The following is a 26,795-nucleotide window of genomic DNA, read 5'->3' as shown; positions in this document are numbered from 1 at the left end:
ATGTCTTCCAGTAATGACCAGGATTATATCCCATTTTTACAAAGAAACAACAATGACCTCCCTGAGATGACCTCCAGTGACCTGAAGACATTTTCTGAAGGGGCTGTGTTAAGTTTCCATAACATCTGCTATTGGGAAAAAGTGAAGAGTGGCTTTCTATTTTGTAGGAAATCAGTTGAGAAAAAAATTATTATAAAATATCAATTATGTATAAGTACTTTTTAAAAGACCACTTTAATGACATATCACAGGCTTCACAGGCTTTGCCTAATACCAATAAGTTACTGTGAGCATTTGTGTTTCAGTCTTTGTGCTGGTGTATAGACACATGCTTTCATCCCTTTTGACTAAACTTGGAGTAAAATGATTCCATTTAATGAATTAAAATTGACTCATGAAAATTGACTCATTAAAATTGACTTGTGAAATGCTGACAAGATTTTTTGTAGAAAGTAATGTGATTGACCACATGCAATTTGAATAGATGTTCAAACATACTGTGGGAATGTATATTTACCTTGCCCTTCACTTTAGCCCTCCCACCCTTTTTTTTTTTTATTTGTTGGAGCATGGAGGAGTGTGGATTACAGACTTTACCCAGGGCTTTGTGCTCCCTGGGTCATCATTCTTCCCCTGAGCTACACTCCCAATTCATCTTGCTTATCTTTTTTTTTTACCTGGTAGACTACTGACTCAATATACTAAGGGTCTCCTCTATTCAAGAGTTCACACTGAGTTTATGGCTTAGTGGTGTGCATCTCTACAAAGGAGGAGGCCTTTGTTTTGTGCTTTGTTAGGCTTATAAAATGTAGTAAGTCTTGAAGTTTTTATTTTTTTTTTTACTGTTACAAACATAGCAAACATTGGTTTTCATGCTTATTCACATTTCTGGTTTTTTATTCATGAGAAGGTCATATTTTTCTGGCTGCAGTGTTTCCAAACTTTCTCTTATCTGCTGGACTCAAATAGTCTCTGGTGTGTGAAGGGTCACTCTCATTATCTTATTTTTTGTTTGTTTGTGTTGGATAGCACTATCATTATTGAAAATGATGACAATATTTCAAGAAAAGTCATGAGAATCTTGGTTTTTCTTTGCATTTTTGCTTTTCTGTTCATTGTTTAAGAAGGCAATAAGGCAAAAATTGATCATGAGAATTCCTTAATTTTCCCTACTTTCTTAGAATTTTATTTTGCTTAGTTTTTATCCATATCTAGCATTTGAGCTTTCTCTTTCCAATGCTAAAATTATTTTTAAAAAGGGCTGAGTATATAGCTCAATGTTAGAGTGCTTGCCTTGCATGCATGAGGCACTGGGATCAATTCTCAGCACTAAATATAAATCAGTAAAGAATAAAGGTCCATTGACAACTAAAAATATTATGAAAAAAATTCTCCATTCCAGCAGATGTGTGGATATCCTATAATTGTGAGGAAAATTCTTCACCCTGTTTGGTAGATTGGTCTGGTTATCTATTTTGAGATAATTTGAGACGTAAAGCTGCATGTGCATAACCCTTTCACCAGATTTCTTAACTGTCCACACTGCACTGTTTGCTTGCATCACTGTGTCTCATTTGTGTCCATAGTTACTACAGGTTTTTGTGAATCACTTGAGAGCACACTATCCACATGATACACCTTTATCACTACTAAAAGAAGTAGTTCTTTTAGTACTACTTTTAGAAAGATGATTCCTGTCCTGTATAATCACTCAATTGTTTTCTGGAAGCTACCAAGAAATGATATATCCTCAGAGTGAAGGCAGGAGAGGTCCTGAGGATCACTCTTCACTGTGTTCCTCACATAATTGACTAACTACCATATCCTGTCTTGTCCAACCTGGTACTTTCTAGTCCCATCCCACTCCAGGTGATGTTAAAACTGAACACCTGGTTATGTTACTGTCCATCAAACTTCACCATCAGATCACCATTTTCCTCTTTGTACTTGATTAATATGAATGGTGATACTCTGATATTACTCCAGAATCTTGTTCTTCATTAAACTTGAGTTTCATTCCTCTGTGGTGACTCCTGTGTGGATCAGCAACCACTATGATAGTTGATAAAGGGTGAGTTTCTATTTTCATTGTCTCATAATTTGCATTCCAGTAATAGAAAAATCTTCATTCATCATTTCTCCTTTCAGTTACTGTATAGACTCATGGATTGTATTTTTTTAAATTTCCTTTACTGGGGACTGAACTAAGAGTTACTATACCAATAAGCTACTTCCCCAGTCCTTTTATATTTTGATTTGAGACAGTATCTTGCTAAGTTTTCAAGGCTGGCTTCAAACTTGCAATCCTCCTGCATCTGCATAAGGAGTCTTTAGATTACAGGAGTGCATCACAGTGTCTAGTATGGATTTGTACTCTATACAATAACACTTAATTGTAATGCTTCATTAGTATTATTTATCTTCATACTCCTATTGCTGCTGATTTAGTCAGTAGGAAATTTTTCAAGACAGGTTCCTTTTTTTTATTTTTTAACTCATCCCACCACTCTTAATTCTTTGGAAAAGCAAGAAGTTCCAAATTTATTGTATACTTGCCTTCCCAGTCCTGGAATCCTCCAGTGTTTATTTTTGTGAAGAATGGTATAGAGAAAACACCATCTGGGTGATTTGAATACTCATTGCTATTCTTGTGTCATTGCTCTGTGCCTTCTAAATGGACAGACCTAGGGAATATATGTATGCAGGTACCTACACATATTGAATATGTCTATTGCATTTGGTAGTATAGCCATTTGGACAATATTAATTCTGCCTATCCAAGAATATGGGATGTCTTTCTATTTTGTAAGTTCTTCAGTTTCTTTATTCAACATTCTGTAGTTATCATTGTAGAGGTCTTTCCCCTCCTTGGTTAATTTAATTCCAAGTACTTTATTTTATTTTTGAGGTTATTGTAAATGGAATAGTTATCCAAAAATGATCATGGCTTAAAGAATAATTGAAAGGAATTTAGAGGGACCTGATCCATCTTTCTTATAAATATTGACTAATAATAACATCCTTCGTAGACTAGACTTCTGTTAACCATTAAGTTTAGTTTCTTTGATTTGGTGCTTGTTTTCTGTCTGCAATTTTTTCAGTCTTCCTTGAGTGTATCATTGCAGAGTCTAAGTAAATAGTACTGCATCTAAAGTAGAACAATAAATCTTCATGCTTTTGTGTTTACAGTGGAATCATGAAACCTGGTCTCAATGCTATTCTGGCACACCAAAGTCGAGGGAAATCTTTGTGAGTATAACAGAAAATATGTCTCAACCACTCCTGTGTAGTTGTTATGTGATTTTTAAAGATGACTTTTTAAAGCTTTACTAGGGCATAACTAAATAATTGATATGGTGATGTTGGCCATATTAGAAGTGAATGGAGAGGGGAGAAAGGGAATAATGATAAAAGTGGGAAGATGGAGCTGAAGGAATAATTGAAGACAAGAATTTTTTTTTTTTTTTTTTTTTTTTTTTTTTTTTTTTTTTTTTTGGTAAAGAAGCACGTTGCCTGAGCTGGATCCACCAAATTCAGACAGCTAGAAGGTCATTTGGGAAGATTGTGCTGGATCAGCCAATATGGCTTTGCTTATATAGTTTTGGGTTTTCTTGTAACAACGACAACAGTAACAACAAAAAATATGATGAGAATTTAAACATACACATGCACATATAAATAATTTTAGTTAAACCTCAGATTTCTGGAGTAGTAAATTTTCTAACTTTAGCAGAATATGAGAGATATGGCCTATAATGGAGGAGAGAAATCTGTAACATACATGTCCTTTTATAGGTTGCTAAATATCTTAGCTGCAAGGAAAGATGCATCTGGATTATCTGGAGATGTTTTGATCAATGGAGCACCTCAATCTGATAATTTCAAATGTAATTTGGGTTATGTAGTTCAGGTAAGAATTCGTATATTTGCCTTTTTTGTTTCATCTGTATGAGAATACTCTTTACTTACAGCTTATTGTGCTTCTAGTTGTTTATGTGACATGCTCACATAACCAATATTCATTCCACCAGCTTTCATAATCTTCCATCTCAGAGTTAAATGGAAAAGCAATGAGGACTTGGAAAATGACCCTGTTGGACAATGGTATCAATTCTGGCTTGTGTATAATTTACAAAAGGGTCCACAGTTATCCTTTTTACCCTTCTAGCATTTTTTCCTTCCCCTAGAAGATGTGTTTGCAAATCCTTGTACAAAGCAACCTGGCTATATCTGGCTCTAGTGGGCATGATTACCTGGGCTCAAACCCGGTGTGCAGATTGAGAATGAAAATGACTTCCTTGGACTCTGCAGCTATCTTTATGTGGGTCACTGCAATTGGTATAGTTGAAAGTTTACTATTAGCTTGAACTTTACCTTGGTTATGTTATTTTTATAGATAATGGATTAAGTTACATATACTGAAATATAACTGAGGAGATTAAAATGAGACAGAAGAAGACACATGTACAGGGAAAATTACACTCAACTTAGAAGATTAGTGAAACAAAGTCCCAGAGAGGAGTCAGTCCAGCCTGGAGCAGATTTATGATTAAGCATTTAAAATCATTACAGAGTAAAGAAACAAGTATGAAATAGGGAAAACTGAATGGAAATCAAATGATATTAAATATTATCACTAACAAATTTTAGGTATGATAATCATATTGTGGTTACATTTTATATACATATAGAACTATGAACTATGATGTCTGGAATTTGCTTCAAATTATAGATGAGACAACACTGATCATGAGTTTATAATTACTGAAATTGAATTTTGAAGATGTGGAGTTTATTATATTATTCTGTCTATTTTTGAATATGTTTGGCAATTTCCTAATGGAAAGTGAAAATAAAACATTTTTTGGTAAAAGGAAAATGTTGATTTCTAACTTCAAAAAATAACAAAAAAAAATTGTGTTTTGGATGATATTGTGATGGCCACCCTGACAGTGAAAGAAAACTTACAGTTCTCAGTGGCTCCTCGGCTTCTAACAGCTATGACAAATCATGAAAAAAATGATAAGATCAACAAAGTCATTGAAGATTTAAACCTGGATAAAGTAGCAGATTCCAAGGTAGTGTGAAAAAAACCTGATAGTATCATAACCATGAAAGATGACCTCCTGTGTAGATGCTGTGACCTAAATGTGTGTTCCCCAAAATGTGTGGGGTCAAAAGTGGCTGCTTTCTCTAATGATGAGAACAATGACTACTTACATACTATGACGGTGGAAATTAAGTGAAAAAATACTCTTAATAATGGTTGTATCCTAGGAATGGAGTGTGGTCTGGTGTGGGGACTGTTCCTCACAGGACCCTTTCCACCCTCATTGTTAAGTCATGGCTCATTTGATGTCTTTGAACTAACCCTTCTTCTTCCTGTTTCTCTTCCTGCTATTAACTTCTGTTTTTCTCTTCCTCCTGGGGCCTTTGTTCCATGACTTTTTTGAGGTATATTTCTGGAATCGATAAATGACAAGAATCCAAGGATTATTGCTTTGTATGTTTAACTTTCCTATAATTTGTCTTTCAAAATTGTATTTTGTCAAATTACAATTTACTTTTTTTAAGAGAGAGAGAGAGAGAGAGAGAGAGAGAGAGAGAGAGAGAGAGAGAGTTTTTTAATATTTATTTTTCAGTTTTCAGCGGACACAACATCTTTGTTTTGTATGTGGTGCTGAGGATCGAACACGGGCCACACGCATGCCAGGTGAGCGCGCTACCGCTTGAGCCACATCCCCAACCCTATAATTTACTTTTAATTCATATAGTCACCAAGATATCTTGGAGCCTTTCTTTGTCAGTTTTCTTATCCCCACCTCACTCTCTCCTTTCTTTCCTTTCCTTTGCCAGTCCTTATTTCCTGATCTATATTCCAGGCTTCTTTAGGTTTGAGAGGTACAGTTGTGAACAAGTGTGACAAAGAGTGAAGTGTGACAAAGAGTTAATGCCTACTTAGGGATCAGAGAAAAAAATTGAGTGGAATGCATCAACTTAACACTCACTATTGAACAGTTGAACAGTCTGTAGGCAGGGATTGCTGAGCAGACATTTCAAGCTGTGTGTGATAATGAACTACTTAGACTGTAAATGGTTCACCTCCTTAAGAACTCCCAGACTTAGAAGCAATGAAAGTTGGGGTTCTACTGGCTGATGTTTCCTATAGTACTTGTGGATATTCTTGCATGTGAAATATATTTGTTATGGAAGAGTAACCCTAGGATGCCACTATTTATCTTTTATTTTTTGTGTACGGTGTGATAGAGTTGTCTTTGCTTTTTGTATGTTTATTGATTTGACTTTGAGTTTCTTCTGTGGGATTCTATTCTATTCTTTAACAATAAGCAATCACTACCCTAAATTTCTTGCTTATATTTGCTGGAAAAATATACAGAGGCAGTCACTGACTGCCTATATTCAAATAATCTAATTGAATTCAATAATTCATTTTTTTTTTTACTTTTGGCATTTTCAGGTAAATAGATGGAGTTAGAGAAGATAATGCTATGTGAAGTTAGTCAATCCCCAAAAACCAAAAGCCAAATGTTTTATCTGATATAAGGAGGCTGATTCATAGTGGGGTAGGGAGGGGAAGCATGGGAGGAATAGAAAAACTCTAGATAGGGCAGAGGGGTGCGAGGGGAAGGGAGGGGGCATGAGGTTTGAAATGATGGTGGAATGTGATGGACATTATTATCTAAAGTACATTATGAAGACACAAATTGGTGTGAATATACTTTGTATATAACCAGAGATATGAAAAATTGTGCTCTATATGTGTAATAAGAATTGTAATGCATTCTGGTATCATATATAAATTTAAAAAGTTAATTAAGAAAAGAAAAGATAGTTTGATTACTATAATGTGATTGTTGAGTCATTAATAGAAGAGTAAATTCATAATTCTATTAGATTTCTCAGTTGTTAATATCTTCTTCCTTACTATAGCGATCTCTTACTGAAGTATTTTATAGAAATATACATATATATATATATATATATATATATATATATATATATATATATATATATTTTACCTATGAATACTTGTTATGCACCTAGAACAAACAACAACATTGCCTTCCTTTTTTAATACCATTATCGACTAACACAATGAGTAATGTATTTACACCATCATCTATATAGAGTTCATATTAATTTGGACTCATTTTCCAATTTGTGTCCAAATGTCTTTTATATTTCAATTGTCAATAGGACCTTTGTTTGAATCCTGTTAAGGGAGTCTTTGGGAACTCTGAATTTCATAATTGCTTCTAAATTTCTGCCTACCTAAAACCTTCTTTCTCTTCTCACACACAGAATGACATTGACTCATTCAAATGAATGAGTCCATTGCCCTGTTGAGTAACCTGTCTTCTTTTAAGTCTGAAAAGGTAAAGTAGAAATTCTGTATTCAGTTAGGGCATGGTAAATGTCAGTCTGGAAAACCTTATAGAAACTGAAAAGGTGTAACTGTTGTATGGTAGATAGTGAACTTTTCCTGGCTCTAAATGTTCCTATTTTTGGTAAGTCCACTTGGGGACTTTTGGTGAAAACAGTGAGGGAGGTTGTTAGAAGTCTAATAAATCACCATAAAGTTTTCCCCTTTTCCTCTCCTATCTTTCTCTCCCATTTTAGGCTATAATTTCACTATGTCAGGGCAATGACTCTTCATGTTCTAATGGACTATCTTAAACCTAAATATACTTAAAAACATGCAGGACTGTTCAAAGCATGGGCTTCACAGCCAGTCTCGGCACTTACTTAGCAGCTCTGCTCTGACCCTCAGTTTATTCACTTTTAAGAGAAACTTCTTTCTTCTCCCCCGTGTTCATCTATTTGTTGCTCACAATAATTAGGACAATGAGATAAAGTTTTTCTGTCAGGACTGTTCAACAATCATAGTGACTGTGCCATTCTTGTTGATAATGTAATAATCTGTGTTTTAGGTTTTATCTAGGGGAGAAAGAAAAAGGACCAGGATAGCAATGGAGCTGATCACAGATCCTCCCATCTTGTTCTTGGATAAACCAACAATTGGTTTAGAGTTGATCACTACAAATGCTGTTATTTTGCTCCGGAAAAGGTAAAGGCTATGGGAACATAGTTCTTTCATTTGTTCAATATATGATTACTTCTGTTTACCAGATATTCTTGGTTCAGGGAATTCAGAATACATCAGCAGGCGTTCTCACTTCTTTGTTTCAGGGAAATTATAAACAAACAAAGAAATGTTATCGAGATTGATGAAACAAGTGTGTAGGGAAGGAAAGTAGTAATGGGGTTGGGAAGCTGTTTTAAATAGCAGGAGGGTCAGGGAAGATCACAAGCATATGATGGGTGAGATGGAGTGAGACCTGATGTATCTGCAGAAAAGAGTTCTGGGTGGAAGGAGCAGCCAGTAGCCCTGAGCAAGAGCATTCCTGGTGTGTGTGGAACATCAGAGAGACCACAGAGACAGAACCTAGTAGAGAAGAGGAGAGGAAACTGGGTGATTTTGGTGTTAAAAACAAAATACAACAGACTGGAGGCAAACAACAGAAATTAATTTTCTTCTAGCTCTGGAGGCTGAAAGTTGATATCAAGATATTCCACAAGGTTGTTTCTTCCAAGGCCTCTCTTATTGGCTTGTAGATGACCATCTTCTCCCTCTGTGCCTGTTTCTAATCTCCTCTTAACTGGACACCAATGAGATGAGGACGTTCAAGGTTCTCATGCAATCGTAATGACCAATTTGAAGACTCTTATCTCTAAAAGTAGCCACATTCTGAGATACAGGGGGTTAGGATTATAGTATGAGAGTTTTGGAAAAGCCAGAATTCAGCCACTCACAGTTAGAAATGATGTGAGATGAAATTGGGCTGGCCTAGCTCTCCTAGGCCAGTGTTAAATATATGGATTTCTATTTTTTTTTTGCTAGGGACATGGGGTCATTTTTTTGTCTTATTAAAGATACAATAAGCTTTCATTTGCCATTCTAGAATTGGGAACAATGAATGCTCAATGAACTGAGCAAAGGGGGTTGGCTTTATAGGAAGAAAAGGGCAGAAGAAAGAAGAGAGCATATAGCAGATAGATTATTAGAAAGTTACTTTCATTAAGGGGTTAAACAGAGGGGCCTTCCTTGTAATGCAACTCGGGTAATATAGAGCTCTTATGATTGGTTACTGAGAATCTGATTTTGGAAAACAGACACATTTAAATCTAGTTTGATTACCTTGCACTTAACACAGAAGACTCATGGAAGCATTTTGAGCATATCAGAGCAGGGCAATGGCAATAGGGAAGGCTGTGAGGTTAGGATAGGATGAGTGAAGGACTCTAAGTAGGAATTGTTGAGGTAGGATGGGGTCTGGACTAAGGTGCTCATGCTGCAGTGGTGAGAGGAGCACAGGTTCTGAATCTGTTTGAGGCTGGAAAAAAACAATCAGTTTGGGAAGTGGACCTGGGCTTTGAGAATTGAGAGAATGATGCCTGAGATTTGGGGCCTGATTAAGAGGAAGAATGAAGCAGAAGAAATGACACTAGTTTTTCTTAAGAAGTGAAAACTGTGGAGCTGGGCATGGTGGCATATGTCTGTAATCCCAATAGCTTGGATGCTGAAGCAGGAGGGTCATGAGTTCAAAGCCAGCCTCAGCAATTTAGTGAGGCTCTAAGCAACTTAGCGAGACCTGTCTCTAAATAAAATATAAAGAGGGAGTAGGAATGTGGCTCATTGGTTAAGTGCCCTTGAATTCAATTCCCAAAACAAAAAGAAAAAAAATGCAAGACTCTGACAGGAAAGCTTATAGGAAACAACATTTCAAAAGTTAACTTTTAAACTTATTTGAAAGTATAAAAAATAATTTCAAAATTATAAGATGGCTCTAAGTATATTACAAATAAAATCCACTCTTCTCTCCTAGACTCTCCAATTGTTACATTTTATGGCATTTTCTTGTCCTCCATGTCTCTGATCACTATTACATAGATTTTTGTTTTACTTTACATCATCCTCCATTACAACTGAATACTCCTTAGTTTAAACTCCAAGATATAAAGATGCTGCACCATGTCAACTTTCCAGTGAGGAACATAACAATAACAGCTTCACAATCATTGAGTCCTTCAACTCCAGTCAGATGTCACAAGCTCACCCTGATTTCTTTCTCTCTCAGGATTCTGAAGAAACACATATTTCCTGGATGTTTCATTTTTTATCCTCTAATCTGGAAAAGATGCTCAGTCTTTCTCTGGCTCTCATGTGGTTGAGTTAGGACATTTCATGAGTGACCTTCAGATGGTCTATCACAGTTGCTTAGGCTGACTCAGGCATGAAACCATGCTGAGTTTCCAGTATAACACACCTGAGCTTCACCCACCACAGCTGGTGTACACCTCCATCATCTGATCACATTGGTGTCTGCTGGACTTCTCTTCTGATAAATTACTATTTTCCCCACACTTGAATAGATTAGTATATTATTGGGAAATAAAATAGGCTATTATGCCAAATTCTGTTCCTCATCAAATGTCCCCCACCAATTTTAGATGCACCCAAATCTCCTGCTCTTGTGGTAGCTGCCTAACATGTAATTGTTTACAGTGTATCTAAGAAAAAGACGTTTCTTTTTCCCTATTCATTTCCCATATGATTTAGTGAGTTGGAATCTCTATTACTCCTTGTTTTATTGATCAAGTTGATCCTGATTGGGTCTCTTAGAGTTCATTCAATGTGGCTTTTGAGTTCCTTTGACTTCTCCCTAATCATTTGTCCAACATTTATTTTCTTTGTGGTCATTATGATGTTCCATGCTCATGTTGTACTATACCAGCCATTTGTAGAAGGAGCCCTTGGTTAGAAACCAAGATCTAGTTGCTTAGTGCACTTACTATTATTGGAGTGGCTTAGCTTCTAGTGGCATTGGCTTTAGTAGACAAATCTAGGAAATATACATGTGTAAGTGTGTGTGTGTGCACACATATAATGTAGAAATCTGATTCTATATTTTATTTGTTCAGATAATAATTATAAATATACTTACATGTGCATTTATGAGTGTCTGTGTGATTTGCACATTGTATGTACCCAAACTACCACTGAGCAACATTACCAACACCTACATGTAAATTTCTGATAGTCACAAATAAACATACATCTGCAAATGTTGACATTTCTTTTAGCAATTAATGTTATCATTAAAATCCCATGAATTCATAATAATATTCCTAATTCCAATCTAACAATTCAGTGTATTTTAAAATATTTTTTTAGTTGTAGATGGACAGCTATACTTTATTTTATTTGTTTATTTTTATGTGGTGCTAAGGATCAAACCCAGTGCCTCACTCATGCTGGGCACGTGCTCTGCCACAGAGCTACAGCCCTAGCCCCCTTCAGTGTTATTTTAAATTTTGTCCTTTCAATCTTTGCAAGTCACTTTAGACAGTGAGAGATATGGCCCGTTATCTCAATATATTTGCTTATTTTCTCAGTTAAGTAATTTAATTGTTTAATGCAATCAGTCTCCCAGTTGCTTTGGTCTACTACCTCTGGAACCCCTCTGCCTCATATATTAAGCTGCCAGACACACCACCTTCATGGCTCACCCTCTCTATCACTATGTCACTTCCTTTGGTGCCCATGCCCCCATAAGCAAGGTTGTGTGCTAGCAGAGAAGAAACAGGAAGGTGCAAAGATGGATAATTAAACATCTTAATTTTGAAATATAAAGTCCACATAAAAGTGTAGATGCCAAGTTATGGGTCTAGCCTTCTGGTAGCATTTCAGAATATACCCAAGATATTTTTATTATTTATAAATATGTTAATGATGTTTATTAGCAAATGATGGATTGATACAAAATATATAACTGCTTTCTTTATGCTTTGCACTACATAGCATGCAAGCATGCTGCCTACTGCAGGGAGCTATAATTGGTCATTCAAAATGACTTATGTGTATTCTTATCATCAATGATCTAGTTATAATGCATATTCTATTTCTTTAGTCTGAGATAGAGCCTAAAATTCTCCAAAGGAGAATCAAACAGGGGATTCTGATAACGTTGCCACTGGTCCTCAGACAAAATTTTGGGAAGCAGGGCTGTCATGCAATTATGCTTCCTGCTTCTAGTCTAGCTCCCTAATACCTGTTGGCTACAGTTGTGTTTTTTGAGTGAAGATTTAATCGTCCCTTTTTTTGTGATCTCTTTAGTTATTTTCTTCATCCAACATCTAATATCTCAGTCTCAAACACACACGCGCACACACACGCACACACACAAGTCCTGCTTTGAAAAAAACAGCTTCTTTTAGTTTCCAAAATAAACATTTTTTTTAATTTCATGCTTTGTTTATTTTGTTCTTCAAGAATGAGTTGTCTTCTCTTTTTAGCTCACTCCTGTTGGAACTTTTGATGTTTTACTAGTATTATCTTCATAATGGGTTGCAAGTCTCCTATTTTGCTTAAATAGAACCCTTATCTAATTCTATTTCCCATTGTACTGAAATTATTGGTCTACTGGACTGATTATCTTTGAGGCAAAGCATCTTTCCACACACAGTTAGCATATACTAGGGGCTTCTTAAGTATGCATATTCAAGCTGTCTTGTCTTATATTTTTTTTTTCAGTACTAAAGTTTGAAACTTGGGGTGCTCTACCACTGAACTATATCTCCAGTTCTTTTAATTTTTGTTTTCTTTTTTCTTTTTTAAGACAGGATCTCACTCAATTTCCCAGGTTTGACTCAAATTTGCAATCCTCCATCCTTACCCTCCTGCATACCTAGGATTAAAAGCATGTACCTCCATGCCCAGTCCCTAAAGTATTTTAAATATAGTTTTTTAACAGTGATTTTGTCATTGTGTCTTCTACCCATAAGCTATAACTTCTTTGAAAAGGAAGTTTAGCACTGCTTATACTGTAGAATTAAACTAGAAATCAAATTCAAAATTTTCTCCCTAGTATTTGATGACCCTTTGATCATCTACTTGAACTTTAAGCCTGAAATGTAAAAAGAAGAAAATAATTATATTGGAACTGCCTTTTAACTATATTGTGAACATCAAAGCATGGCTATTTCTAAAGCATTTAGCAAACACATAGTATGTACTTAGTAATGTTAATTGTTTTATCAGGTTAGAAGAATGAAAATTAATCCTAAAAGATATAAATGATCAAGGAGAATTTACCATATGACAATTTTTAAAATATTTACTCTATAACTAGTTCTCAAACTCAAGTGTACTTCCAGATTACCTGGGATGCTTCTTAAAAATATGGACTCCTGCCAGGTGTAGTGGCCCATGCCTGTAATCCCAGCATCTCAGGTGGCTGAAGCAGGAGGATAACAAGTTCAAAATCAGCCTCAGCAACTTAGCAAGGCCCAAAACAACTTAATAAGTCCCTGTCTCTAAATACAAAATAAAAGAAGGGTAAGTGGTTAATCACCCTGGATTCAATCCCTGGTACAAAAAAAAAAAAAAAAATTACTCCTTGTAGCCACCCCTAGAACTTAATTCAAAGTCTGGGAAGACTATCCAGGAATCTTCATAGTAGATTCCAGACTGTTCATTCACAATCCTTTAAGACATACTAGTGTTTTTAATAAAAATATTGAATTTCATTTCCCCAGTAATCATGTAGATAATATAAAATGAGATGAGAACTCCGTAAGAGAAAATCAAATTGAAATGGGAACAAATGGTCTAATACCAAGAATAAAATATTTTACCAAGAAGTTCATGGTTCAGATGTTTAATGATTCATTGTTTTCCCTTTTAACTTAGGATTTCTCAGCAGGGACGAATGGTTATCTTCTCTATTCATAGACCTCACTATTTCATCTTCAAGCTGTTTGACAGCCTCGCCATCTTGGCTTCAGGAAAATTAATGTACCATGGTCCTGCACAGAAGGCTTTGGAATACTTCTCATCAGCAGGTGTAGTAGACATTTTGCATGTACTTGATCCTTCATTAATCCTATGTTGGGAGAGAGCAGAGGAGTCCATAGGAGTGCTGTTTGATAATATAGAGGTACCTGGGATTCCACCATCCTAAAACATCTTTGGTTACTTTGGTGCCAGAATTTTTCTTCATTTTGGCAGTGTTTGTTTGTTTTTTAGTCTCTTTCTTTTTCCTCTCCTATCTGAGTATGCATGTGTGTGTGCATCTGAGTATTTTTACTGGACCTGTCTGTTATGATTCTCAGTTATCATTGATTGGTAGTCATATTTCCATCATTGTAACAAAACACCTGAGAAAAACAACTTATAAAAAGATAATTTATTTTGGCTCACAGTTTCAGAGATTTCTGTCCATGGCCAGCTGGCTGCATTGCTTTGGACCTGAGCTGAGACTAGGAAGAATCTCATGAGGAAGAATATGGTAGAGGAAAGTTGCTCAGTTCATGGCTGCTAGGAAGCAGAAAGGGAGAGAGAAAGAGGGAGAGGGAGAGGGAGAGGGAAAGGGAGAGAGAAGAGGAGGAGGAGGAGGAGGAGGAGGAGGAGGAGGAGGAGGAGGAGGAGGAGGAGGAGGAGGAGGAGGAAGGGACAACAATGATGGGGAGAGGAGGGGAGTGGAGGAGAAAGGAATGGAATTTCAGATCCTCCCATAGCATGCTCCCAGTGACCTATTTCCTCCAACTAGGTCCCACTAGTTTCCAGTAGGAATATTTGGAATTATTAATACACCAAATGGACTAATCCACATGAAGTTAGAACCTTTATATCCAATTGTTTCTTTTTTTTTTTTAATTTTTTATTGTGGGTTGTTCAAAACATTACAAATTTCTTGACATATCATATTCCACACTTTGATTCAAGTGGGTTATGAACTCCCACCTTCACCCCATACCCAGATTGCAGAATCACATCAGTTACACATCCATTGATTTACAAATTACCATACTAGTGTCTGTTGTGCTCCGCTGCCTTTCCCATCCTCCACCCTCCCCCCTCCCCACCGCTCCCCTCCCCTCCCCACCTCTCTCTCTCTACCTCCTCCACTGTATAACCCTGAGGGTCTCCTTCCATTACCATGCAATTTCCCTTCTCTCTCCCTTTCCCTCCCACCTCTCATCACTGTTTAATGTTAATCTTCTTCTCCTGCTCTTCGTCCCTACTCTGTTCTTAGGTACTCTCCTTATATCAAAGAAGACATTTGGCATTTGTTTTTTAGGGATTGGCTAGCTTCACTTAGCATAATCTGCTCTAATGCCATCCATTTCCATGTAAATTCTATGATTTTGTCATTTTTTAATGCAGAGTAATACTCCATTGTGTATAAATGCCACATTTGTTTTATCCATTCGTCTATTGAAGGGCATCTAGGTTGGTTCCACAGTCTTGCTATTGTGAACTGTGCTGCTATGAACATCGATGTAGCAGTGTCCCTGTAGCATGCCCTTTTTAGGTCTTTAGGAAATAGACCAAGAAGGGGAATAGCTGGGTCAAATGGTGGCTCCATTCCCAACTTTCCAAGAAATCTCCATACTGCTTTCCAAATTGGCTGCACCAATCTGCAGTCCCACCAGCAATGTACAAGTGTACCCTTTTCCCCACATCCTCGCCAGCACTTGTTGTTGTTTGACTTCTTAATGGCTGCCAATCTTACTGGAGTGAGATGGTATCTTAGGGTGGTTTTGATTTGCATTTCTCTGACAGCTAGAGATGTTGAGCATTTTTTCATGTACTTTTTGATTGACTGTATGTCCTCCTCTGAGAAGTGTCTGTTCAGGTCCTTGGCCCATTTGTTGATTGGATTGTTTGTTCTCTTATTGTCTAATTTTTTGAGATCTTTGTATACTCTGGATATTAGGGCTCTATCTGAAGTGTGAGGAGTAAAGATTTGTTCCCAGGGTGTAGGCTCCCTATTTACCTCTCTTATTGTTTCTTTTCCTGAGAAAAAACTTTTTAGTTTGATTAAGTCCCATTTGTTGACTCTAGTTATTAACTTTTGTGCTATGGGTGTCCTATTGAGGAATTTGGAGCCCGACCCCAACGACTGTAGATCGTAGCCAACTTTTTCTTCTATCAGACGGCGCGTCTCTGATTTGATATCAAGCTCCTTGATCAATTTTGAATTAACTTTTGTGCATGGCGAGAGAAAGGGATTCAGTTTCATTTTGTTGCATATGGATTTCCAGTTTTCCCAGCACCATTTGTTGAAGATGCTATCCTTCCTCCATTGCATGTTTTTAGCCCCTTTATCAAATATAAGAAAGTTGTATTTTTGTGGATTGGTTTCTGTGTCCTCTATTCTGTACCATTGGTCCACCCGTCTGTTTTGGTACCAGTACCATGCTGTTTTTGTTACTATTGCTCTGTAGTATAGTTTGAAGTCTGGTATCGCTATACCGCCTGATTCACACTTCCTGCTTAGCATTGTTTTTGCTATTCTGGGACTTTTATTTTTCCATATGAATTTCCTGATTGCTTTCTCTATTTCTACAAGAAATGCCGTTGGGATTTTGATTGGGATTGCATTAAACCTATAGAGAACTTTTGGTAATATCGCCATTTTGATGATGTTAGTTCTGCCTATCCATGAACAGGATATATTTTTCCATCTTCTAAGATCTTCTTCTATTTCTCTCTTTAGGGTTCTGTAGTTTTCATTGTATAAGTCTTTCACCTCTTTTGTTAGGTTGATTCCCAAGTATTTTATTTTTTTTGAAGATATTTTGAATGGAGTGGTTGTCCTCATTTCCATTTCAGAGGATTTGTCGCTGATATACAGGAATGCCTTTGATTTATGCGTGTTGATCTTATATCCTGCCACTTTGCTGAATTCATTTATTAGCTCTAATAGTTTCTTTGTAGACCCTTTTGGGTCTGCTAGGTATAGAATCATATCATCTGCAAATAGTGATAATTTAAGTTCTTCTTTTCCTATTTTTATGCCTTTAATTTCTTTCGTCTGTCTAATTGCTCTGGCCAATGTTTCGAGAACTATGTTGAACAGAAGTGGAGAGAGAGGGCATCCCTGTCTTGTTCCAGATTTTAGAGGGAATGCCTTCAGTTTTTCTCCATTCAGAATGATGCTAGCCTGAGGCTTAGCATAGATTGCTTTTACAATATTGAGGTATGTTCCTGTTATCCCTAGTTTTTCTAGCGCTTTGAACATAAAGGGATGCTGTACTTTGTCGAATGCTTTTTCCGCATCTATCGAGATGATCATATGGTTCTTATTTTTAAGTCTATTGATGTGGTGAATAACATTTATTGATTTCCGTATATTGAACCAGCCTTGCATCCCAGGGATGAATCCTACTTGATCATGGTGTACAATTTTTTTGATGTTTTTGTATCCGATTCGCCAGAATTTTATTGAGGATTTTTGCATCTAGGTTCATTAGAGATATTGGTCTGTAGTTTTCTTTCTTTGAAGTGTCTTTGTCTGGTTTAGGTATCACGGTGATGTTGGCCTCATAGAATGAATTTGGAAGTTCTCCCTCCTTTTCTATTTCCTGAAGTAGCTTGAAAAGTATTGGTATTAGTTCATCTTTAAAGGTTTTGTAAAATTCTGCTGTATACCCATCTGGACCTGGGCTTTTCTTAGTTGGTAGTCTTTTGATGGTTTCTTCTATTTCCTCAATTGATATTGGTCTGTTTAGGTTTTCTATATCCTCCTGACTCAATCTGGGCAGATCATATGACTTAAGAAATTTATCTATACCTTCACTATCTTCTAATTTGTTGGAGTATAAGGATTCAAAATAGTTTTTGATTATCTTCTGTATTTCTGAAGTGTCTGTTGTGATATTGCCTTTTTCATCCCGTATGCTAGTAATTTGAGTTCTCTCTCTTCTTCTCTTCGCTAGCATGGCTAAGGGTCTGTCGATTTTGTTTATTTTTTCAAAGAACCAACTTTTAGTTTTGTCAATTTTTTCAATTGTTTCTTTTGTTTCAATTTCATTAATTTCAGCTCTGATTTTAATTATTTCTTGCCTTCTACTTCTTTTGCTGTTGTTTTGCTCTTCTTTTTCAAGGATTTTGAGATGAAGTATGAGATCATTTATTTCTTGGTTTTTTTCTTTTTTTAAGGAATGAACTCCAAGCAATGAATTTTCCTCTTAGAACTGCTTTCAATGTGTCCCATAGATTCCGATATGTTGTGTCTGTGTTTTCATTAATCTCTAAGAATTTTTTAATTTCCTCCTTGATGTCTTCTATAACCCATTGATCATTCAGTAACCTATTGTTCATTCTCCAAGTGATGTATGCTTTTTCCTTCCTTCTTTTATCATTGATTTTCAGTTTCATTCCATTATGATCAGATAAGATGCATGGTATTATCTCTACTCCTTTATATTGTCTAAGAGTTGCCCTGTGACATAATATATGATCTATTTTTGAGAAGGATCCATGTGCTGCTGAGAAAAAAGTGTAACTGCTTGATGTTGGGTGGTATACTCTATATATGTCAATTAGGTCTAGGTTATTAATAGTGTTATTGAGTTCTATAGTTTCCTTATTCAACTTTTGTTTGGAAGATCTGTCCAGTGGCGAGAGAGGTGTGTTGAAGTCTCCCATGATTATGGTATGGTGGTCTATTAGACTCTTGAACTTGAGAAGAGTTTGTTTGACGAACATAGCTGCACCATTGTTTGGGGCATAAATATTTATGATTGTTATGTCTTGTTGTTGTATGGTTCCCTTAAGCAGTATGTAGTGTCCCTCTTTATCTCTTTTGATTAACTTTGGCTTGAAATCTATTTTATTTGATATGAGTATGGACACTCCTGCTTGTTTCTGAAGTCCATATGAGTGATATGATTTTTCCCAACCTTTCACCTTCAGCCTATGTATGTCTTTTCCTATCAAATGCGTCTCCTGTAGGCAGCATATTGTTGGGTCTTGTTTTGTGATCCATTCTACTAGCCTGTGTCTCTTAATTGGTGCGTTTAAGCCATTAACATTTAGGGTTATTATTGAGATATGGGTTGTTCTTCCAGCCATATTTGTTTATTTCTGTTACTAAACATGGTTTGTTTTCCTCTTTGATTATCCCCCCCCCCTTTACTGTCCTACCTCCCACTGTTGGTTTTCATTGTTATTTTCCATTTCCTCTTCCTGTAATGCTTTGGCGAGGATGTTTTGAAGAGATGGTTTTCTAGCTGTGAATACTTTAAACTTTTGTTTATCGTGGAAGGTTTTAATTTCATCTTCCATCCTGAAGCTTAATTTCGCTTGGTACACAATTCTTGGTTGGAACCCATTTTCTTTCAGTGTTTGAAATATGTTATTCCAGGATCTTCTAGCTTTCAGAGTCTGTGTTGAAAGATCAGCTGTTATCCTAATTGGCTTATCCCTAAATGTAATCTGCTTCCTTTCTCTTGTAGCTTTTAAAATTCTCTCCTTATTCTGTATGTTGGGCATCTTCATTATAATGTGTCTAGGTGTGGATCTCTTATGATTTTGCACATTCGGCGTCCTGTAGGCTTTTAGGATTTGGGATTCTGTCTCATTCTTCAAGTCTGGGAAGTTTTCTTGTATTATTTCATTGAATAGACTTCTCATTCCTTTGGTTTGGAGCTCTGTACCTTCCTGTATCCCAATGACTCTTAAGTTTGGTCTCTTATTGTTATCCCACATTTCTTGGATGTTCTGCTCATGGTTCCTTAACAGTCTTGCTGAGCTGTCCATGTTCTTTTCCAGTTGAAATACTTTGTCTTCATTGTCTGATGTTCTCTCTTCTAAGTGTTCTACTCTGCTGGTAGTATTCTCCATTGAGTTTTTAAGTTGATTTATTGCTTCCTGCATTTCTAGGATTTCTGTTTGTTTGTTTTTTATAACCACTATCTCCCTGTATAGTTGATCCTTTGCTTCCTGGATTTGTTTGCGTAATTCGTTGTCGAAGTGATCTTTCATTGTCTGATTTTGCTGTTTAATGTCTTCCTTGATACTCCAGATCATTTGAAGCATGTATATCCTGAATTCTTTATCTGACATTCCATCTGCTGCAGCTGTTACCTCTTCTAAAGTTGCGTTGACCTGCATTGCTTGTGGTCCTTTCTTTCCTTGTCTTTTCATACTGCTTGCGTATCTTTCCTGCAGGTGCGGGCGGCGGCTATGCTCTCTCCTTATTCCAATTGGGGTTTCGTGGCTACCACGCCGGCAGGTCACTGGGCCTGTTCTGGGAGCTGGCGGCGGCTCTGTTCTGCCCCTGCTCCGATTGGGGTGACGAGTGTACCACGCCGGCAGGCCACCGGGCCTGATCCGCCGGTCGGTTGCAGGTTTGCCTACCCTGCAGGCGCGGGAGGCGGCTCTACTCTGCCCCTACTCCAAATGGGGTGACGTGTCTGTCGTACTGGCAGGCCACTGGGCCTGTCCCGCTGGTCGGTCGCAGATCTGCCCACCTTTCGGGCACGGGTGGAGGCTCTGCTCTGCCCCTACTCCAATTGGGGTGTCGTGACTACCCCGCCTGCAGGACGCTGGGCCTGTTCCTGGCACGGGCGGCGACTCTGCTCTGCCACTACTCCAATTAGGGTGGTGTTTGTACCACGCCGGCAGGCTCCTGGGCCTGATCCGCCGGTCTGTTGTAGGTCTGCCTACCTTGGAGGCGCGGGCGGCGGATCTGCCCTGCCCCTCCTACCATGCCTGCGGACCCCTGGGCCTGATCTGCAGGTTGATCACTGGTCTGCTCACCCTGAGGGCACGGGTGGCGGTTCCGCTCCGCCCCCACTCCAATTGGGGTCACGTGACCACCACACCGGCAGGGCCTGATCCGGGCGTGGCAGAAGGATCTGCTCTGCCCCTACTCCAGTTGGGGTGACGTGTGTACCACACTGGCAGGCCACTGGGCCTGACCCGCCAGGCTGTCACAGGTCTGTTTACCTTGCCAGCGCGAACGGCGGCTCTGCCCTGCCCCTCCTACCACGCCCATGTACCACTGGGTCACGGGTCTGCCCACCTTGCGGGTGTGGGTGGCGGCTCCGCTCCGCCCCCTCTCCAATTGGGGTCACGCGGTCACCATGTTGGCGAGCCGCTGGGCCTGCTCTGGGCGCTGGCGGCGGCCCGGCTCCTCCCCTCTGGCTCGACGACAAATTGAGGAGACTCGGGTGACTGTGCCTCACCCCCCCTACCAGGAGACCAACTGCTTATGTCACCGCTGGTATTGATGAAGTTCTCTCCTCCGCCGCTTTCTGCTGACATCAGATCTCTGCCATGTTGGTATCCTATGTGAATGGCAGCATTTCGTTCCCCTTGCCAGGCAACCAAAGCAACGGATGAGTCCTGACCGGCCCTCAGCAGGACCCGGACCGAGAAGCAGTTTCCGCGGGCTCCTAGCCCCGGGCCAGGGAAGTTCCGGGAGCCGGAACTCGGCCGCTCCGTGCTCTGTGTAAGCTCCTATAAGTGTAAACTCCAAGAAGCAGTCCCGCAGGCTCAGTTCCGGGAGCTGGAATTCGGCTGCTTAGTGCTTGGTGTATGCTCTGATAGGCGCAGGGTCCAAGAAGCAGCCTCCGCAGGCTCCGCAGCCCTGGGCCAGGGCGGTTCCGGGACGGTTCCGGGAGCCGGAACTCGGCCGCCCCGCGCTCGGTGTTCGCTCCGATAGGATCAGGTTCTAAGAAGCACCCAGGCGCTGAACCCTAGCAATCTGTCTGCAAGCCGCAGGCGAATTGCAGCCTGAAATTACCTGATCTATTGCTGAATGAGCTGCGGTCAGTCGAAAACAGGGGTGGTGACGTCAGTTTACCAACATGGTGGCTGCTGGCCTCCTCTGTGGTCTGACCGGTGTGGAGAACCGAGATGGACCGCTTCCTTCCCCCGTCTCGAACCCAGAATTCAGCCCTGAGTACGGTGCTTGCGCGGCTGGCAGAAACTGCAGCGCTGTAACCCTGCGTCTCTATCCCAGCGCGCTCTGCAGACTTTAGCCGCGGGGCGATTTGCTGAATAAGCAGTGTTACCCTCCGTGCAACAAACCTCTCGCGTTTGAGTCCCCGTAGCCGATCCTCGTGCGATGGAAATCCTTCCTCCAGGTTCCGGAGCACCCCACTATTGCTGGAAATTCCTAACAAAATATCCTTTAGCCGTCCTGACTTGTCATACTCCCACACAGTGAAGCAGCACACGGGGACAATGCACTCCCCTCGCCGCCATCTTCCTTCTCCTTTTCCCAATTGTTTCTTAAAAGCCCCGCCTCTGGACATCTTTCCACTGAGGACCAAGCCTTGTACACATGAATCTTTGTGGGACACTTCATATGCCAACCATAAATTTCTACCCTGGTCCCAAGAAACTCATGCCTATCTCATAATGCAAAGTGCATTCAGTCCCAAGAATCCCCATAGCTTTAACAGTTGTACCATGTCTCAAAAGTCTAATTTCAATGTCTCCTCTGAGATTCAAGACAAAACCTTAGCTGTAAACTCTTATAAAAATAAAAAAGTTCTATGCTTCCAACATATAATGACAGAGTAAACCTTCCCATTCCAAAAGGGAGAAATCGGGACATAGAATGAAGGGACTGGACCAAAGCAGGGAAAACATTAAATTCTATAGGTCCACATTTAGCTTCTGAGACAATGGTAGCGAGATCTGGGCTCTTAGGGCTGCGGAAGCCCCTCCGTCTCTGTCCTTACTGGTTGTAACCCCTATGGCTCCTTCTTCTGGTTCTGCTCCTAGTCTGCAGCTTTCCTTGCGAGACATTCTACATTCTAGGGATCTTTTAATTCCTGGAATTCCATTGCATCATTTGCTTCACTCTCAAAGTTTCACACTTTGCCTTCTCAGGGTTCACCTTCAGGGATTCCAACTCTGAAACACACTATATGGCTCTCAGGCCTTCATTTGAACTCTCTGTTGAAGTCTGAGAGACTCCCCTAACTCTAGCATCCTGTATTCCTGCAAAACAACCATCATGTGGATGATAGCAAACTGTACAGCCAGCCACAGCTCTATTTTGGACCTCTTGAACTATGGCTGCAGCAGTTCTGAATGCGTACACAGCTAGTTGCATACTGCAACTAAAAGACCTAACTAGCACAATTGTAGAGGAGGGAAAGTTTATTTTGGGCTCACAGTTTCAGAGGTCTCAATGGATAGACAGCAGGCTCCATTCCTTGGGGCTTAAGATGAGGTAGAACATCAGAGCTGAAGAGTGTAGCAGAGGGAAGCAGTTCACCATATGATCAGAAAGCAGAAAGAGGTCTTCATGTGCCAGATAGAAAAGGCACACCTCTGATTCCCACCTCTTTCAGCATCTCCCTACCACTTCACTTACCTCTCAGTTAATCCCTATCAGGGGATTAATCACTGATTGAGTTAACACTCTCACAACCCAACATTTCTCCTCTGAACCTTCTTGCATTATCTCACATGTGAGATTTTGGGGGACACCTCACATCCAAACCATAACACAGGGTGAAAGGAATCCTAGGGAAGAACTTCTTAGGCACCTCTGTGCTAGTAGGGTGCCACAGGACTCTTCTTAAAGTCTTTCAACATGTTTTCATTTTTACACACTTGAGCCTGTTATGCAGGTTGGTCAATTACTCAATGCCCTCAAGGCATCTCTCCTATTGTCACTATGAGAAGTACTTGTTTTGCATTTAGTCATACTAAATTCTGGCCAAACTACAAAATTTTCAAAAGCTTTCTGCTCTGATATTTAGTCCTGATTTTTATTATAAAGATGGTCAAACAGATCAAAATGCTGTGCTGCACTGAAATTGCCTCCATCAGATTAATTAGTCCATCACATTTAAATTCAACTTCATACAAAGTCTAAGGACATGGAAAAGTGTACACATGTTCTTTGCCAGGATATAATACAAACGGACTCCAGTCCCGTTCCCCAAACAGTCCTCACTTCCATCTGAAACTCATGAATGTAGTCTTTATTGTCTGCACTCCTATGGGCATTCTGGTCTTCTGACCTCCCACCAGAATTGTTCAATAAGCTCTGTTTAAAACATCTTAAGGCTTCTGTGGCTGTCATCACCAAACCTTTCCAGATTTCTCCTCCAAATAATTTCCAAAGGCTTCTTAACCACATGGGTAGGCACAGTAACAGCAATGACTCCTCTTCTTGGTACATATTTTCTGATAGTCGACTTTTCATCACTGTGATAAATACATGAGAAAAGCAACTTTGATGAGGAAAGATTTACTTTGACTAATGATTATAGAGGTTTCAGTTCACCTTCAGTTGGCTCCATTATTTGGGACTGTAATAAGGCAGAACCTCATGGTAGAAGGACATGGCACAGGAAAGCTGCTTAGCTCAAGACATCCAGAAAGTAGAATGAGAGAGAATGAGGGGGGGGGGGCAAGGGAAACATAAAACCTTTAAGGAGATGGCCCCACTCACCAACTTCCTCCATCTAGGTCCCATTTCCCAGTAATTTATTCATATTTTTAATTAACCACATGTATTAATTTACTAAGGAGATTATAGTCATCATGAACCAATCATTTTCTAAAAGTCCCACCTCCCAACATTGCTCCATTGGGGACCAAGTGCTAAATATATGAATCTGGGGAAGGAAATTCTTCAAATCCAAACCATTACAGTGCTCTTTTCCTGAAAGTTCATTATTTAACTGGTTGTACTGTCATCTAGTTATTCTGTCATTTCAATATTTTTGGAAAGTACCAGTATTACTTTCTTCTTGATCATAGAACCAATTGTGGTTTTTCTATGTTGACTTGGCAGTGATCTTGCTCTGCCTTGATGAGGGCTCATGAAGATGCTACATCACCTTCTAGAAACATTATATTTAAGATTTATGACTTGAATGGGTGTGAATAATAGTCAATAGAATGTGTGGTTCTAAATTAATCTTTAATGAACCAATGTTTCTGAGCTGCCTGGTTCTATTTTATATTGAATTATCTGCTTTTTAAAAATGGCTCCAAAAATCTACTTAAAGACATTTGGAGATGATCATATGTGTTTCTTCATGACTCCAAATGCAGTAGTGAATACTCACTAGCTGTTTTTTTTTTATTTGTTTATTTTAATCTCTGTCATTTAATTATAACCTGGGCTTAGGTTGTGGCTCAGTGGTAGAATGCTTGCCTAGCAAGTGTGAGGCATGGAGTTCAATTCTCAGCATCATAAGTAAATAAATAAATAAAATAAAAGTCCCCCACAACTAACAATCTATTTTAAAAATAAAATAAATCTAACCAAGCATGTATGAGTCTGGAGAGTCCAGTGGAGATGAATTTGAGAGTCAGACTTCAGGCTCTCTTCAGATGATTGTGCCAAAAGAAGCTGAGGTGGCAGTTCAGGTATAACCTACTGGTCATATTCTCAAGAATGCTGCTCCATATTCGGAATATGGCAGCATGTGAGATGATCATTTGCACCTCCAAATTCAGTAGGCAGAGAAGCAGTATTACTGACATGCATAGGGAAGTTTCAGCAGTCCCTAAGTGAACTCAAAGATCACACTGTACCCAGGCCTTTAATACTTTTTTTCTGAACCTAGTTTTAGTAGAAGTACTGGTAAATACCAGAGCATATTGATAGCTGTTAGAGTTTCATGATTTATGAAACGCACACATGTATTGCTGGCAGAAAGAATATTGTTGAAAGTCTGCATGAATGAATAGGATGAAAGAAATTACAAACATGTGAGGTGAGAAGACAGCAGATTCTGTCTTCCCTAGACTCATTTCCATCACCCTCTGGAAATGAGCCCTCTTTACATTACAAGACCATTAGGCTGAGTTCTTGGGGTGTTTTCTTTTATAGGTTATTCCTGTGAGCCCCACAATAACCCTGCTGACTTATTCCTGGACATCATTTACGGAAATTCCTCTGCTGTGGTATTAAACAGAGAGGAAGAAGACCATGAAGATATGTGAATCTTTTAGATTCACAGATATTTGCCTAATCGGTTTGACCAAAGCTTAGTAATGTGGTGGCTCATTAAAACTTAGCTTTGTGAATTCACGTGAATGCCATGTTCTGATGCCAGCCAATAGATAGACTTTATTGTCAATGAGTGCTGTGTTTTATATTCTATTTATGAATGAGCATTTATATGATGATGTTATTGTAAGAGGAAAATTCACTAAAAATAAATTTACACATTATTTATTGTATTTTTTTTGAGAGAGAGAGAGTATTTTTAATATTTATTTTTTTAGCTTTCAGTGGACACAACATCTTTGTTTGTATGTGGTGCTGAGAATCGAACCCGGGCTGTATGCATGCCAGGCGAGTGTGCTACCGCTTGAGCCACATCCCCAGCCCTATTTATTGTATTTTTAAAATAAAAAAAAATTTGGTACTTTATGTATTTTCTCCTAGTAGAAAGCAAGGACAAGGTTTTATACTAAGAAATATAACTCTTTGTGGTAAGAAGTCTATTTCAAGAACAAATTGTTAGGGAAAGGTCAAGTGAGTTTTCTCTCTCCATATGATCATGGCAGAAGTCTGGCCAATTAGCTCTGTTTACTAATGTTTACATCAGTGACAACACTTGTGACAGCTTTAGAATAAAACTGTTATCTCATAAATGAGTCACAGAAAATAGGGTTAAGTCAGTTCTTGTCTGCTAGTAATATTTGCTTTCTTTATCTATTTTTTTCTAAAGTCAGCCACAATGAAGAACTTCCTAAGAGAGAAAAAACAGTCACAAAAACATTAGCTGAGTTTTATTCTAACTCCTCCTTGTACAAAGACACAAAAGCTGAATTAGAAGAACCCTCACGTGGTCTTAAGGAGAGGAGACCAGCCTTCATGGAAACCACCTATGTCACCTCCTTCTGTCACCAACTCAGATGGATTTCCTGGCATTCATTCAAAAACTTGCTGCCTAATTACAGGACCTCTATAGAGAGGGTAATCTGA

General features: G+C 38.8%; 1 protein-coding gene across 1 annotated transcript; it reads left to right on the top strand.

Moving 5' to 3' along the window:
• LOC139706362 (broad substrate specificity ATP-binding cassette transporter ABCG2-like) lies at nucleotides 1-26,795 on the top strand. Its single transcript, XM_071614013.1, has 9 exons — nucleotides 1-197; nucleotides 3,047-3,052; nucleotides 3,190-3,249; nucleotides 3,796-3,909; nucleotides 4,925-5,078; nucleotides 7,953-8,089; nucleotides 13,775-13,926; nucleotides 25,692-25,800; nucleotides 26,543-26,795. The coding sequence occupies exons 1-9, from the start codon at nucleotides 1-3 to the stop codon at nucleotides 26,793-26,795; spliced, it is 1,182 nt and encodes a 393-aa protein (XP_071470114.1).

The sequence above is a fragment of the Marmota flaviventris genome, chromosome 7, assembly GCF_047511675.1.
Source record: "Marmota flaviventris isolate mMarFla1 chromosome 7, mMarFla1.hap1, whole genome shotgun sequence".
Classification (NCBI taxonomy): domain Eukaryota; kingdom Metazoa; phylum Chordata; class Mammalia; order Rodentia; family Sciuridae; genus Marmota; species Marmota flaviventris.
This window is presented reverse-complemented; position numbering and strand designations above follow the sequence as displayed.